At 36.9% G+C, this 13,273-nt stretch overlaps 1 protein-coding gene across 2 annotated transcripts in view; it reads right to left on the bottom strand.

Annotated features, from left to right (window-relative positions):
• LOC107090492 (collectin-10-like) overlaps positions 1 to 9,820 on the bottom strand; it is a 14,025-nt gene extending 4,205 nt beyond the window's left edge. The window contains exons 1-3 of one of the 2 annotated variants that reach the window (XM_015383899.1): positions 9,601 to 9,820; positions 5,207 to 5,278; positions 43 to 114 (exon numbers count right to left, since the gene is read on the bottom strand). In XM_015383899.1, coding sequence (XP_015239385.1) covers positions 43 to 114; positions 5,207 to 5,278; positions 9,601 to 9,700 — 244 coding nt within the window. In that variant the 5' untranslated portion in view covers positions 9,701 to 9,820. The remainder of the gene's footprint in view (positions 1 to 42; positions 115 to 5,206; positions 5,279 to 9,600) is intronic. The other variant, XM_015383900.1, reaches the window with a different exon arrangement.
• Between the last annotated feature and the right edge of the window lie 3,453 nt (positions 9,821 to 13,273).

Raw genomic sequence — 13,273 nt, 5'->3', positions numbered from 1 at the left:
TCTATCTACACAGACTTTTAATTAATATGGCTCTAATAGAACCTTTCTCTCCAGGGGGGCCCATCTTTCCTGTGGGACCCACTTCTCCTTTAAGGCCTGGTTCACCTGGCACACCTGAGCAAGAAAAAAAGAAGCAGAAATTAAGAAACTGAAAAGACCAAAATCTCATTATTCATTTTCCACTTTGGCCCAATCCAGTAATTCTTGATCTATTCAGCTTCAGAACCTCCAAAATAAAAGTGTGAGAAAAAATCCCCCTATACTATCTGGTGACTCTGCAACAACTCAGTCAGTAAAATTAAAATATATCGGCAATACAGATCTAAGAAACTAATCTATATCAATAGACTGTTTGATTTATTTGATTCCTCCAAGATTTATGGCATTAGTCGACGTTATAGTTATTATCTTTGTTTTATACTTTTATTTCTGAAAGAGATCTTAAGATATTACAGTATATGTTCAACATTGGGAACAAATAATTGAGTACTGTTTCAGTTGTGAGCCTCTGTTTTCTTACTCTTAATAGAAACCAATAACAACAATTACTGCTCTATAAATACCACTGAAATTTGTCATATTCTTAAGTTTAGTTTTTCAATGCAATTCCATGCACAAAGATTCCGACTCCTAAAGGTTTTCTTTAGTTTCTTAAACTAACAGCACAAACCTGTTTTATATGCTATGATAAAACTGTATCAACCTTTAAAGGTCACCTACTTAGCAAATGAATTATTCATAAATTGGGTTGGGGTCATTAAGCCCAGGAAAGAAATATAGACATCCCTCTCACCAGGAAACACCCTGCCAGTATTCTGGTGGATCCAAAGGAGTTTTCTGACCACGAGGGATCATGGTTTCATCCAACATGTTCTGAGTCTTGCCCTGAGTGTCCTTCCATTAAAATGTGTCTCAAAAACGCAAATCAGTAACTTTGATGCAAAGGAGCAGAGACTGAACTTTGAGACACCCAAGGAGTGATGAAGTTTTCCCCCTGTTTCTAACCAAGAGTCTCTTATGTTTTGTTTTTTTTTACTCTTTAGCTCTTTCTTTACAACAACAGCTGTGGACAACATCCATATCACTGCAGTTTGTCAATTTCCAGCTCCATCCCGTGTCCAGAGCCTTCAGAATCTAATAAGCACCTGGCATCAGAGGAGCTTTTTAACTATGACAGTGACAAATGCCATAGTGACAGAGCTGTCTTGTCTTGAGTGTCCAGGCTTCTATTCCACTAAAGAGGACATGGGAGTCTGATTGAGGAGATCTTTAAAGTACTAAAGAGCTATATTCTCTACCCGGATCCACTTTCCCCAGTCAGACGATACATGGCATTGTTTCTAAAGACATAACAAACCAAAAAAAAGGACAAAATGGGGAAGAGTTACAACTGCATGAATTCTTTTGCAAGACGCAGCAGCCGGTATTGTTTTTCTTATAACTTTGCATTCAGACATATTTGAGGATAGAAAAAAACGTTTGAAGTGCAGTATAAACCTAAATGAGAACTTGTATAAGGGAGGACATTTGTGGGTGTGTGTGTGGGGGAGTCATACTGAGCAGAAAGAGGGTTTCTGCCAGTTTTTGAAATAGTGTTTCCTCAGGAAACTATTCAGCTGGAAACGTATGTTGTTTCAAATTCTAAGTGACATGCAGATGAGGCCAGATTGCTATCAGAGGCGTTTACAACACATGCACATCAACATGCACACAAACAACCCTTAATCTTAACCATACCCCATGTTATTCTTTTAACAGATCATCACAAATACAACATTTGGAACATTGTTCTTGATTTCTTTTTTGTATTGAATAGTTCTAAAACTTTTTTATCCCTCCCACAGTCCCTCCTTCTACCTCAGGGTTTAAGGAGATGCTTGTTAAGCTTTTATGAATTGCTATAATGCAAATCTATTTTATGCAAAGCTCCTTTTTTTAAAATATCTTTTAAAAAGTCGTTTTTATTCTTTTAAAAACTAAACTCTACTTAAAACATGCTTTTCAGGGACCCTCACAATCCTGAGCAGAGAGCTCTCTTTCAGAAGTGTTAATGTGTTTTTGTCTTTTTCTACATGAGGAAACTGATTTTGGCTCCTCTTGGCCGCTGTGTCTGTAACAGCGGATTGATGTTGTTTTCGCAGTGCATTAGCTTGCCAGTTTAACGGTCTGTGTGAGCGTCCAGATAACAGGCCTTTGTATCACTGCAGTCACACTTTATAATGGCCAACTCCTCCAACTGGTTTAACGACTGGAGTCTCCAGCTGCTGGTGGATAAAAGAGGTGAAGAGTACATTTCTCACAGCAATTGTGCAGCTTAAGACACAATTTAAACAACTTAAAAAATTCTGAAATATGTTGAAACATCAGCAAATAAACAAACCTCAGAAGAATTTAAATATGATCATTAATTATATATATTGTTTGCTCAGCTGAAGTACAAAATCTGACTACCTGGGGGGCTTTCTCATCTAATATACTTCATGAAAAATCTTACTTAAAACCAGTGAGAGCTCAGTTAGCAGCTATTTGATGATAATGACTTCAGACAAACAAACAGTTTTGTTTTTTTATGTTGCCTTCCAGAGCATTGAGAGTCATGGATTCCCTTTTAAGCTTCCAAAATTAAGCAACTGTTTCCTGTAACACTGCCTAAATTAGGACTGGGAATACATGCGTCATCTGCTACGCTGCTGACATGGTGCACTAACAAAATCATTGTAGGGACCTGCTTTCATGGATGTCAGTAAGTGTACGGACAGAAAAACCATAATGACAGGCTTTGAAAAACGTCCGTAAAGTTGAAAAGTTGAAAAAGGTTGTAGTGATCATACCTTCTCGGTTTGTTCCCAGTACTCACACACAGGCTTTAGGAGAGAAATATTTCATTCCTGTTCTTTGTCACTAGTTTAAATCATATTTACATACGCTGCATTAAAAGATGACTTTTCTTTCTATTGTCTGACATGGTATCTGTCAGTTACGATTTAACTGAGAATAACTCTAATCACTCCAAGATATTTCATTCAGAAATACTCTTTTTTCTTTCTTCTTTCTTGTGGTAGAATTGCCGTTTAACTGTGGGACTTTGGACAAACCTTTGGGTATCATTCTCATGCCTCTTAGCATGGCTTTCTAGAGTTTTGGCAAATTTTTTCTCCCTGCATTGGCATAAGTCTGGTTTGTAGGTTGCATTCTCATTTTCACTTCCTCTCACTCACAAATGTAGAACGAGACTGAAATCATGGTTTTGTAATGATCAGATAAAAAAAATGGACTTTACTATCATTAAACCATTATGTGACTATTTTGGCTAAGATAGTTTCTTAGAGTTATTGTCCAATTGTGACCAAGCTTTAACTACCCGCCTGACTTTCTCCCATATTTGCACATAACGTCCTTTCCTTGTGATGTCTCCTAATAGACTATTGAGGACATGCCTTCAAGAAAAACAGTCTAAAACTCTTATCAGTTTTAATTTGTTTTCAGAGACATATATTTTTCCCCTCTAAGTACACTGCAAAAACTATCTAAAAGTAAGTACAGATTTCTTAAATTAAGTGAATGTACCGTTAATCTCATTAGATAAGGAGGTTTGCCAATGGAATGAGATTTTTTAACTCTTGAAATAATATAACTACATAATATGCACTTTAAATAAGACAATGCAATTGTTTTTTTTTTCATATATTAAATATAAATTGTCTTGTTTCAGTGTGAAAAACACTATGTTATCAGGTTTAGCCAGGATCTTCACAAGATTTTATATTTTCATTCAATGGTTCTTTTACAAGTTTTCATCACTGGTAAAAACCTGTATCAAGTCCCTTATAGCAGGCATCCCCAACCTCGGTCCTCGAGGGACGCTGTCCTGCAGGTTTTAGAGGTTTCCTTGCTCCAGGACAGCTGATTTTAACTGAAAGCTGATGAACAGGCTTTTGGTCTACTGCAATCATTATAATCCGCTGTGCTAAAGCAGGGAAACCTCTAAAACCTGCAGGACAGCGGGCCTCGAGGACCGAGGACGGGGATGCCGCCTTATAGTATATGTTATCATTGGCCACTATGAATGTTGTCACAAATTTGTTACATACCAATTATTTTTTAATTAAATAGAAAGTTTAAAATTTTTAATTTAGCAACTAGTTAAAGGCAGACAACTTTTAAATATACACACATAAATATACATGTCCATCCATTTTTTGTCACGCTTATCCCAAGCGGGGTAGCGTGGGGTGCTGGTGCCTATCTCCAGCTGTCTACGGGCGAGAGGCAGGATACACCCTGGACAGGTCATATACATACATATATGTATATAAATTTAGGCATCAAGGTTCACTGAAATTGTAAATTAAAAGGCTCCACAGTAAGAATGTTTTTCACATGAGATCTTTAACAAATGGTTCCAAGGTATCTAAGAGAATATGAGCTGACTTTGAAGAAAACAATAAAAAAATCTTTACAGTAAAAAGATTAAATTTCAGTGATTCTATATGGCCACAAACATGAAAAGAATTGGCTGATAAATGTTAGATATGAGGAGAAAAAAGGTAATGGTAGATTTTGTACAGAAAGCGTTAATATCTTGACCTGTTTCTGGATATCCAAGTTTCCATTTGTTGCTAATTAAACAATATTACCATTCTAAGTGAGAACCAATGGATAAAATATGAAGTTTGAACTTTCTTGACCACTATCTAATACTGGTTTTGCTCTGTCAGTCTGTCTTTGTGTAGGTTTGTGTGTCCTACTAACCAAGTCAATATGTATCCAGAGGATGGTTATTGTTTATGGTTCTCAAGCCTACAGCTCAGAATTACAACCTGAATCTTGATATTATATCAGTGCAGAAACATTTTTCTAAAAGAGAAGGACAGATTTTATCTTTCTTGAACATACAAAACAGAGCAACGGATTCTTGTTTACTTCCCTTTTTTTCCTTTCAGTTGTGTCAGACATAATGCTTCAAACATGGTACTGCTCTTTTTTTATGCTTAGATTATCCTATATTCAAATTTCAATCTATGTTTTTGGTTGTCGTTTATTTTTCAGTGATGTTAGTTACAAGACGATCAATGCTAATTTTAATGAAACAACAGTATATAAAGGTGCTGCCTTTGGTTAAACAAATTAAAAAGTTTTTTCTCTTTAATTTATCAGAATAATGTCTGAAATCTTTAAAAGCAAGTATGGGACTAATATTTCATACCTGGCATTCCGGGTGGTCCATTCTTCCCAAGTTTTCCCTCCTCTCCCTGCGCTCCAGCCTCCCCTTGATCTCCTGAATTTTAATAGAGCAAACTGAGCTGTTATGCATTTATTTTTTGATGTCAAACTATCAGCAGTATGACATTTTTTATAACAACACATTCACTATTGTTGGTTAAGAAAGCATTTTAGAAAATGTATTTGGTCAATTATGTTTCTTTATATAAATTAATTCTAATGTAGGTTTTGTGATTGGTTCCAATACAACTTAATGTTCCAGAATTTTGATATACAGTTTTTGCCAAATGGTTCTATTTTATGGCAGTGTTATCACTGTGTTAAATTACAACAACTCTTCATAATTAAACCACCACTGAGATCTGGGAGAGATTCTTTTGGCAGGACAATGATAACCATGTATTCTGTAGGAACTCAGAAGATTATTCTCATGTACCAATTTAAGGTGCATCAGTTTCAATTGAGGCAAAAAAAATTATATATATATATTACCAAAGGTATTCATTAACCCACCTTAACCTGCACTACATTTTAGTGGCATTCCATTCTTAATCCATAGGGTTCATTATGACGTTGATTCACCCTTTGCTGTAATAGCGTGGGACAGAAGGACCCAGTATACAGGCGAGACAGACAGTGGTATAGTTCAAAGTGTTTATTTAAACAAACATAACAGAACAGATACGTAGAGCTGTAGATCTGTAGTGGCTGCTGGGGGAGGCAGGGCAATACCCATCACTGGCACTCTGGTTTAAGGAGAAACACAGGTTAGTGACCATGATAATCTGACGGAAGATGATTATCCATGTGAATCACTGACCTGGTTTAACAGTTCAGTTCATCTTCTCGGGCAAGGCAGGATCTAGCCGATGGACTGCCAACCAGATGTGGCACGGAGCTGTCCGGACTGCCCCCCATGCAGCAGCCTCAGTGAACAGGCAAGATGCCCAGCCAAGTCAGGGAAACAGTTCAGAACAGTAAGGCTCAAAGATCCAGGAGCCCACAACCCGGCAAGGGGTTCTGATCAGAACAGACAGATCCAGGGTTCAGGAATCCCCAGAGCATTCAGGCAGGTTCAGGGTTCCATGAGTCCAGAGAGAGTTTAGGCAGACAGGCTCAGATGGAAACAGGCAAGCTCAGCAGTTGAGAGGCAGAACTAGACACGACACAATCAGGTCAGCTATCAGGGCATCGATCATGACATTTTCAGCTATAGGAGTCTACAACAGGGGTTGGCAATTCCATATCCTGAGGTCAGGTATCCTGCAACTTTTACATCCATACTTGTTCCAACACACCTGAATCAAATGGCTGAGTCCAGAGTCCTTCAGAGTCCTCTCAATTATCTAATTACTTGATTCAGCTTTGTTGAAACCTAAGGCACATCGAAAAGTTGCAGGATACTGGCCCTCAGGAACTGGAATTGCCCACCCCTGGTCTACAAGGATCAGCAAGATGTTTGAAGGATTATTCGGGAGGTACATTTGTGAGTTTGTGAGAAGACCTGGCTCTTAGTCTCTGCCTGAGGTCAGGTGCAAGCCGGTAAAGGGACTATCACCAAAACTGTTCTCACAGATTTGGGAGCATTGGATATTCCCAAAAGCTCTTGTTATGCTGAAACATGTAGAGCTCATTTCACCAACACTAAGGTCCTAGCTCAGCTCCTGAAAAAAACAACTCAATAAGCTTAACTCCCTCAAACCAAAGTTGGCACACCAGAGAATATGTATCATTAGCTCTAGAGTCCAATGGCAACATGCTTTAAACAGCCTCAACTGATGCTTTGCGCTTATTGATGTACAGTTTGGTTGCAGCTGCAAGCACTGTTTTGAGGTCAATATGGAGGCTGAAAAAGGTTTTGAGATCTGCAGTGACTATAGAAAGATGGCGAACTCTGCATGCTCTGTGCATCGGCATCAACTGACCCCAATCCATCAGCTTACGGGGTCTAACAATTCAAAACTAACTTTCTGCTTTTGTTCTCGTTGCTATAATTATAATATCATTAAAAACTAGGAGAAAATATATAGAAGTGAAGAAATTTCACAACTAGACCCACATAAGTGACAACTTGTCACATTCTCACACGGGTTGACCCATTCTTTTACTGGGACTATGAAACATTGGGACACCTGATTTAAGTTTGAAGGGTGAGAAATACTTTTAGCAAAATTATGCAACAATATTCCCTATTCTACGTGCTTAGCGTGTGCCATGAAACTAAATTCCCTTATATTAAATTCATAGCACTTTGCTAAATATTTAATACCCATTTATGTTTTTGTTTTTCACGATTCAGCCATGAATTTTAGTGTAATTTATTCAAAATGTCAGCTTTTCATGTACTCTTAAAATCAGCTCTATTTAGTAAAAATAAATTCAGTTCAGTTTATTTAAAAAAAAAAGAATGTTTCTTAAAATGTCAATAAAAAGTAATTGTTGAAAGAAGTTGAGCTACATCAGGAATGCAGCAACCATGCTGTAGAGGGTGCTGTATTCAGACAAGAGCAAAACTAACATGAATTTCTTATAGGCAAATCCCAACATGGGGTAGAAAACCACAGCAAATCATCCTATGGTAAATGGTAAATGGCATGTACTTATATAGCGCCCTTATTCAAGTTAGGAGACTTGACCAAAGCGCTTTACACTACATTCATTCACCCACTCACACACTGATAGTGGCAAGCTACATTGTAGCCACAGCTGCCCTGGGGCTCACTGACAGAAGCGAGGCTGCCGTACACTGGCGCCACCGCGCCCTCTGACCACCATCAGTAGAACCGTCAATCCTTCCATTTCAGGGCAAACTCCTACATCCAACGCCACTGTCGCCCCCTATCCTACACATATTACACATTACATATGGAGGATGGACCTAAATGCTGCTTCAATACATCCGTGCTCAAACAAGTGAACGGAATTGACAAAGACTCCTGAATCAAAGCGTCTTCAAAAAATTGAGTGAAAGTTCGGATGCCTCCCAATCTAAGCCTGTTTGTGGTTACCATGACCTGGATGATGTTTTAGTCACTTAGTTAAGTTATGTTAGTAAAAATCCTTCTCTAGTTCTGCAAATCCTGTAGAGACATATCCCAAAATTCTTAATTTAACAGCCTTGACTGCAGGGAATAGTAGTGTTAAAAAGTACTAGCTCAATAGCTATGAATGGAAGATTTACCACACTTGATTAGTAAAAAAGTCCAAAATAGAGTAAAATATATTTTATTAAACAATTCCAATTGATTGTCATTGGTTCATCACATAAAATCTCTTCAAAATATGTCATCAATCAGCAACATTGTAAATCTAATTCTGTAGAACAAAGCTGATTTTCATTTTAATCTTTTATTTTTCTGTTACACATTTTTACCAATGGTTGAAAGGTTTCCAAATGTATTTTAGGATATAGTCAGACTACCAGTAAAAGTAATAAAAAGTGTGTTTGTTGAAAAGGATTTAAATAAATAAAGCGTTTTTTCGGTTGTATGGCACACAGAAAAATGCACGTCCGACGCCCACTCAGCTATTCAGTGGGAGACTGACTCTGTGGTCACTAGTATCTGGATGATTCTTGTACAAATAATCAGTTCACTCTTGTGGCAGCTGTCTAAATACACACTGACTCGATGGGACTTTCTAGCCTGTATATAAGGGGAAGATTACGAAAGTGTGTGTGATGATACGGTTACCTCTTTTTAATTTTTTACATGACAATAAGTTTGCAAAAACAAAGAGCAAAATTGAAACAGATTTGCCCAAAGTACAACAAAGATAAGATATGATATATGTCTTTTTAAAAATTTTTTAGATTCTTTCCAGCTTAACAGTTCCTTGAGAAAATCCTTGCTGGTTTTTACTTCAGCCAGATCTACAAGCTTTGTTTTTCACTTGTGAGAAACAGCTTTGAAAAAAACAAGGCCTGAGCTCAACTTTGGATTTTATAAGGTTCTGTCTGTCTCAGTCAGCAGGATAGCAAGCTACTGGATGTTGTAAAATAGAAAACACACACAGGGAGGCATTCCCTACTAGATAATATACTCGCAGACAGCCAGCTTGTAAACTACAGGATATTTAATGCTTGGTGGGTTTATTGTCTGCTTAGTAAACCTAAAATGTAGCGGGGGTTCCTCCACAGAAAATTTTAGTCATGGAGATATACGCTATTGTTAGGAATAATCTTTATCATTCATAAAAAGACTTGTTTGTTGAAAGCAAATGTTTTAATAGTTCCTAGCAGTATGAGCACATACTGAGTCTAACCCTGCATCCACCCTAACTCTGCTACAAACAACTGATATTTTTCCCACTTGTTTGCTAAAATTTCATTTAAAATGAAAATAAATAATATATATTTAAATGTATGTCTTAGCCTACCTTTAGCTCCAGGTATCAGGGAGTTTGTGCAGACTTCCGGGGATGCAAAGATGAAGCAGCAACCATAAAAAAACAAAAATAGCCTAAATGGACGAGACATTTCCAAACTGCGGCAGATTACTGAAGTTGTTCCTGACTATTTGGGTTTGTTTAGCATGTCAGAGTGCAGTATTGTGGATAAGAAGCTATGGTAATTAGAAATACCTCATACTGCAGAGAAGAAGACTGCACATTTGTTTACAGAGCAAGCAGATGCATTGGAACACAAGCAGCTTCTTATCAGGGACTTGTCAAATAACACAGAACAGACTGCTGCATTCCTCTGCATGTCTTCCCTGCTTGGATTTTACACTGTTAAAAAGATGGTAAATTAAGACTTAATAAAACTGAAGAATAAACAGAAAACACATTTCATGAGACATGTAAGCTTTCCATTTCATATTGTTCCAATGTGATTGCTGTTAAAAATTTATTTCAATTTTTTTGCGGCATAAATATCAATTCAATGTGTTCTACGCAACATTAAGGATCATTAAACTATCTGCTTTCCAATTTTTCATGTACTCTGATATAAATGATTTATATTACTATGGATTATGAGGGATTTTATGAAAAGAGGCTCAAATACAATTATTATTTTTCTCTAACATTTATTAGAAGTTTAGAGAAAGGCAACCAAATAAATAGGTTTAGTGGCTCAATCTAAATTGGAAATAAAAAAAAAAACATGGTTTAGAGCTGGCTTTAATCTTCTACTGGCACAACAGAACAGAAAGAGTTTCTCACTGGCTTAGATGTATCTGCTAACCTTTCAGAAACCACCCTGTATTTTTACCAAAGTGGTTCCCCCATCCCCCCGTGAATTCACACAAATTGCGACGATTCATCTTGCTTGCAAGCTACATATAAAGGCACATTCAAGAGTTATTTTAACAGTTAGTGATGCAAATGACATGTTTTGAGCAGAGAACTGCAAAAAGAGAAAAGCAAAATGTTGCTGGAGTTAAAAAAAAATCTGAACTTTTCTGTCAATCTGATGTGGTTGAAATGTACACAGATAGAGCTTCTTTAAGTCCCTAGAGCTTGATCCGTCCCCCGCCGCAGCACAGTAGCTCCTGCTACTGGGACCTGAACAGATGAAAGCAAACGTCCAGCTAAAAACCCCTGAAGCAACTGGTGGTACTGGCTAGACAGGGGGTAAATCTAGTGGACCCAGCTCTGTGACTCACTTTATTAAAATCAAGATCTGATAACGTCAGTTGAACAGATAACAAGAAGTTCTATTTAACCACAAGGTTAAAAGATCTGGGTTGAGTTTTACTGCGTTATTTGCATTGTTTGCATTTCAGCTGCAGGTTGTTTGTGAATATCAAGTGAACAATGGCAGTGAACCGCACTGAAAATTCATAGTTTGTTTTTGAAGTTTAAGAATAATCTCGCTTTAGGCAGTCAGTTAATGGATCCCCTTCACACTCTTTATCATATTAACTATCTCATAAAAGGGGAAGTTTTTTTTTCTAAATGTGGCTATTACAACTCTTTTGAAAATTTAACCCTTAGTTTCCCTAATCCAAATTGCAAAGCAAGAAAACTTCTTATTTTTTTAACATTGTATCGTCCAGCAGGTCTTTACTCTAAATTTTTAGATGAGTTTTCAGAGTTCCTTTCTGATTTTAACATCCATGCTGGCTTTGTTCAAAATGTGAATAGTCCCGCACATTCTCATCTTCATACTTTGGATCTTGTGCAGATATATGGCATAGAATGGGAAAAATAACAGTATTTCCTCACAAGCCTGTGCTTTCTGACCTATATGTTATCAAACAGAGTTTAATACTTTAACAGCATCTGAGGTAGCCATAAATTTGAACTGGGTTTAGACTGCTGTTAACCAGCAGAACTTTCAGAGTACTAAGTGACAAACTATTTCTTCATCTAAGCCTTCCACTTGTATGTTAGATCCAGTTCCAACCAGGTTATTTAAAGAAATATTCCCTTTAATCTCATCCTTGATTTTAGATGTGATTAATCTATCCCTGTTACAGGGACATATACCAAAGGCTTTATGGTTGCTGTAATTAAACCTTTACTTAAGAAACTGTCTCTTGACCCAGATGACTTGGTCAATTATAGACCTATATCCAATCTTCATTTTTTATCTAAAATTCTTGAGAAAGTAGTTGCCAAGCAAGTGTGCGATCACTNCACATTCTCATCTTCATACTTTGGATCTTGTGCAGATATATGGCATAGAATGGGAAAAATAACAGTATTTCCTCACAAGCCTGTGCTTTCTGACCTATATGTTATCAAACAGAGTTTAATACTTTAACAGCATCTGAGGTAGCCATAAATTTGAACTGGGTTTAGACTGCTGTTAACCAGCAGAACTTTCAGAGTACTAAGTGACAAACTATTTCTTCATCTAAGCCTTCAACTTGTATGTTAGATCCAGTTCCAACCAGGTTATTTAAAGAAATATTCCCTTTAATCTCGTCCTCGATTTTAGATGTGATTAATCTATCCCTGTTACAGGGACATATACCAAAGGCTTTATGGTTGCTGTAATTAAACCTTTACTTAAGAAACTGTCTCTTGACCCAGATGACTTGGTCAATTATAGACCTATATCCAATCTTCATTTTTTATCTAAAATTCTTGAGAAAGTAGTTGCCAAGCAAGTGTGCGATCACTTACACCATAATGAAGTTTTTGAAGAGTTTCAGTCTAGCTTTAGAGCTCATCATAGTACTGAAACAGCTTTTGTGAAGGTTGCTAATGATATTTTCATGGCTTCAGATAATGGACTTGTATCTGTACTTGTCCTGTTAGATCACAGTGCTGCATTTGATACAGATGATCAGAATATTCTTTAAGAAAGACTTGAATATTTTGTTGGAATGAAAGGAACAGCACTACACTGGTTTAAATCTTATCTATAAGATTGATTTCAGTTTGTTCACGTTAATGACAAATCTTCCTCAAGGGCTACCTGTGGAGTACCACAGGGATCAGTGCTAGGACCAACACTAAGGTCCTAGCTAGGACCAATTCTCTTTACTATATATATGCTCCCAATTACTAAAATTATTAGGGAGCATGGGATTAATTTTCACTGTTATTCTGATGATACCCAGCTATATCTGTCTGTAAATCCAGATAAATCTAACCCATTACATAGATCACAGTCATGTCTTCAATACATAAAAACCTGGATAAATCTTAACTTTCTGCTCCTGAATGCAGACAAAACAGATGTTATAGTCCTTGGACCAGAGTCTTTGAAAAAGAAGCTGATTAGTCAATCACTTCAGATGGATGGGATTAAACTGATTTCAGATAATGAAGTAAAAAATCTTGGTGTTATTTTTGATCAGGACCTGTCATTTAAATCCCAATCAAAGAGGTTTCTAGAATTGAATTATTTAATCTGTGAAATATTGTAATTAAAAATATCCTGTCCAGGGGTGATGCTGAGAAACAAGTCCATGCATTTGTTACTTCAAGGCTGGACTTTTGTTTTTCTTTACTATGAGGAGGTCCACAAACTGTAGGTAAAAGCCTTCAGCTAAGTTTTGATGAAAATTAAACCAAGAGATAATATCTCTCCTATTCTAGCTTCTCTTCATTGGCTTCCTGTTAAATCAAGAATAGAATTTAAAATCCTCCTTCT

Source organism: Cyprinodon variegatus, unplaced genomic scaffold, assembly GCF_000732505.1.
Source record: "Cyprinodon variegatus isolate N-32 unplaced genomic scaffold, C_variegatus-1.0 Scaffold297, whole genome shotgun sequence".
Lineage (NCBI taxonomy): Eukaryota > Metazoa > Chordata > Actinopteri > Cyprinodontiformes > Cyprinodontidae > Cyprinodon > Cyprinodon variegatus.
This window is presented reverse-complemented; position numbering and strand designations above follow the sequence as displayed.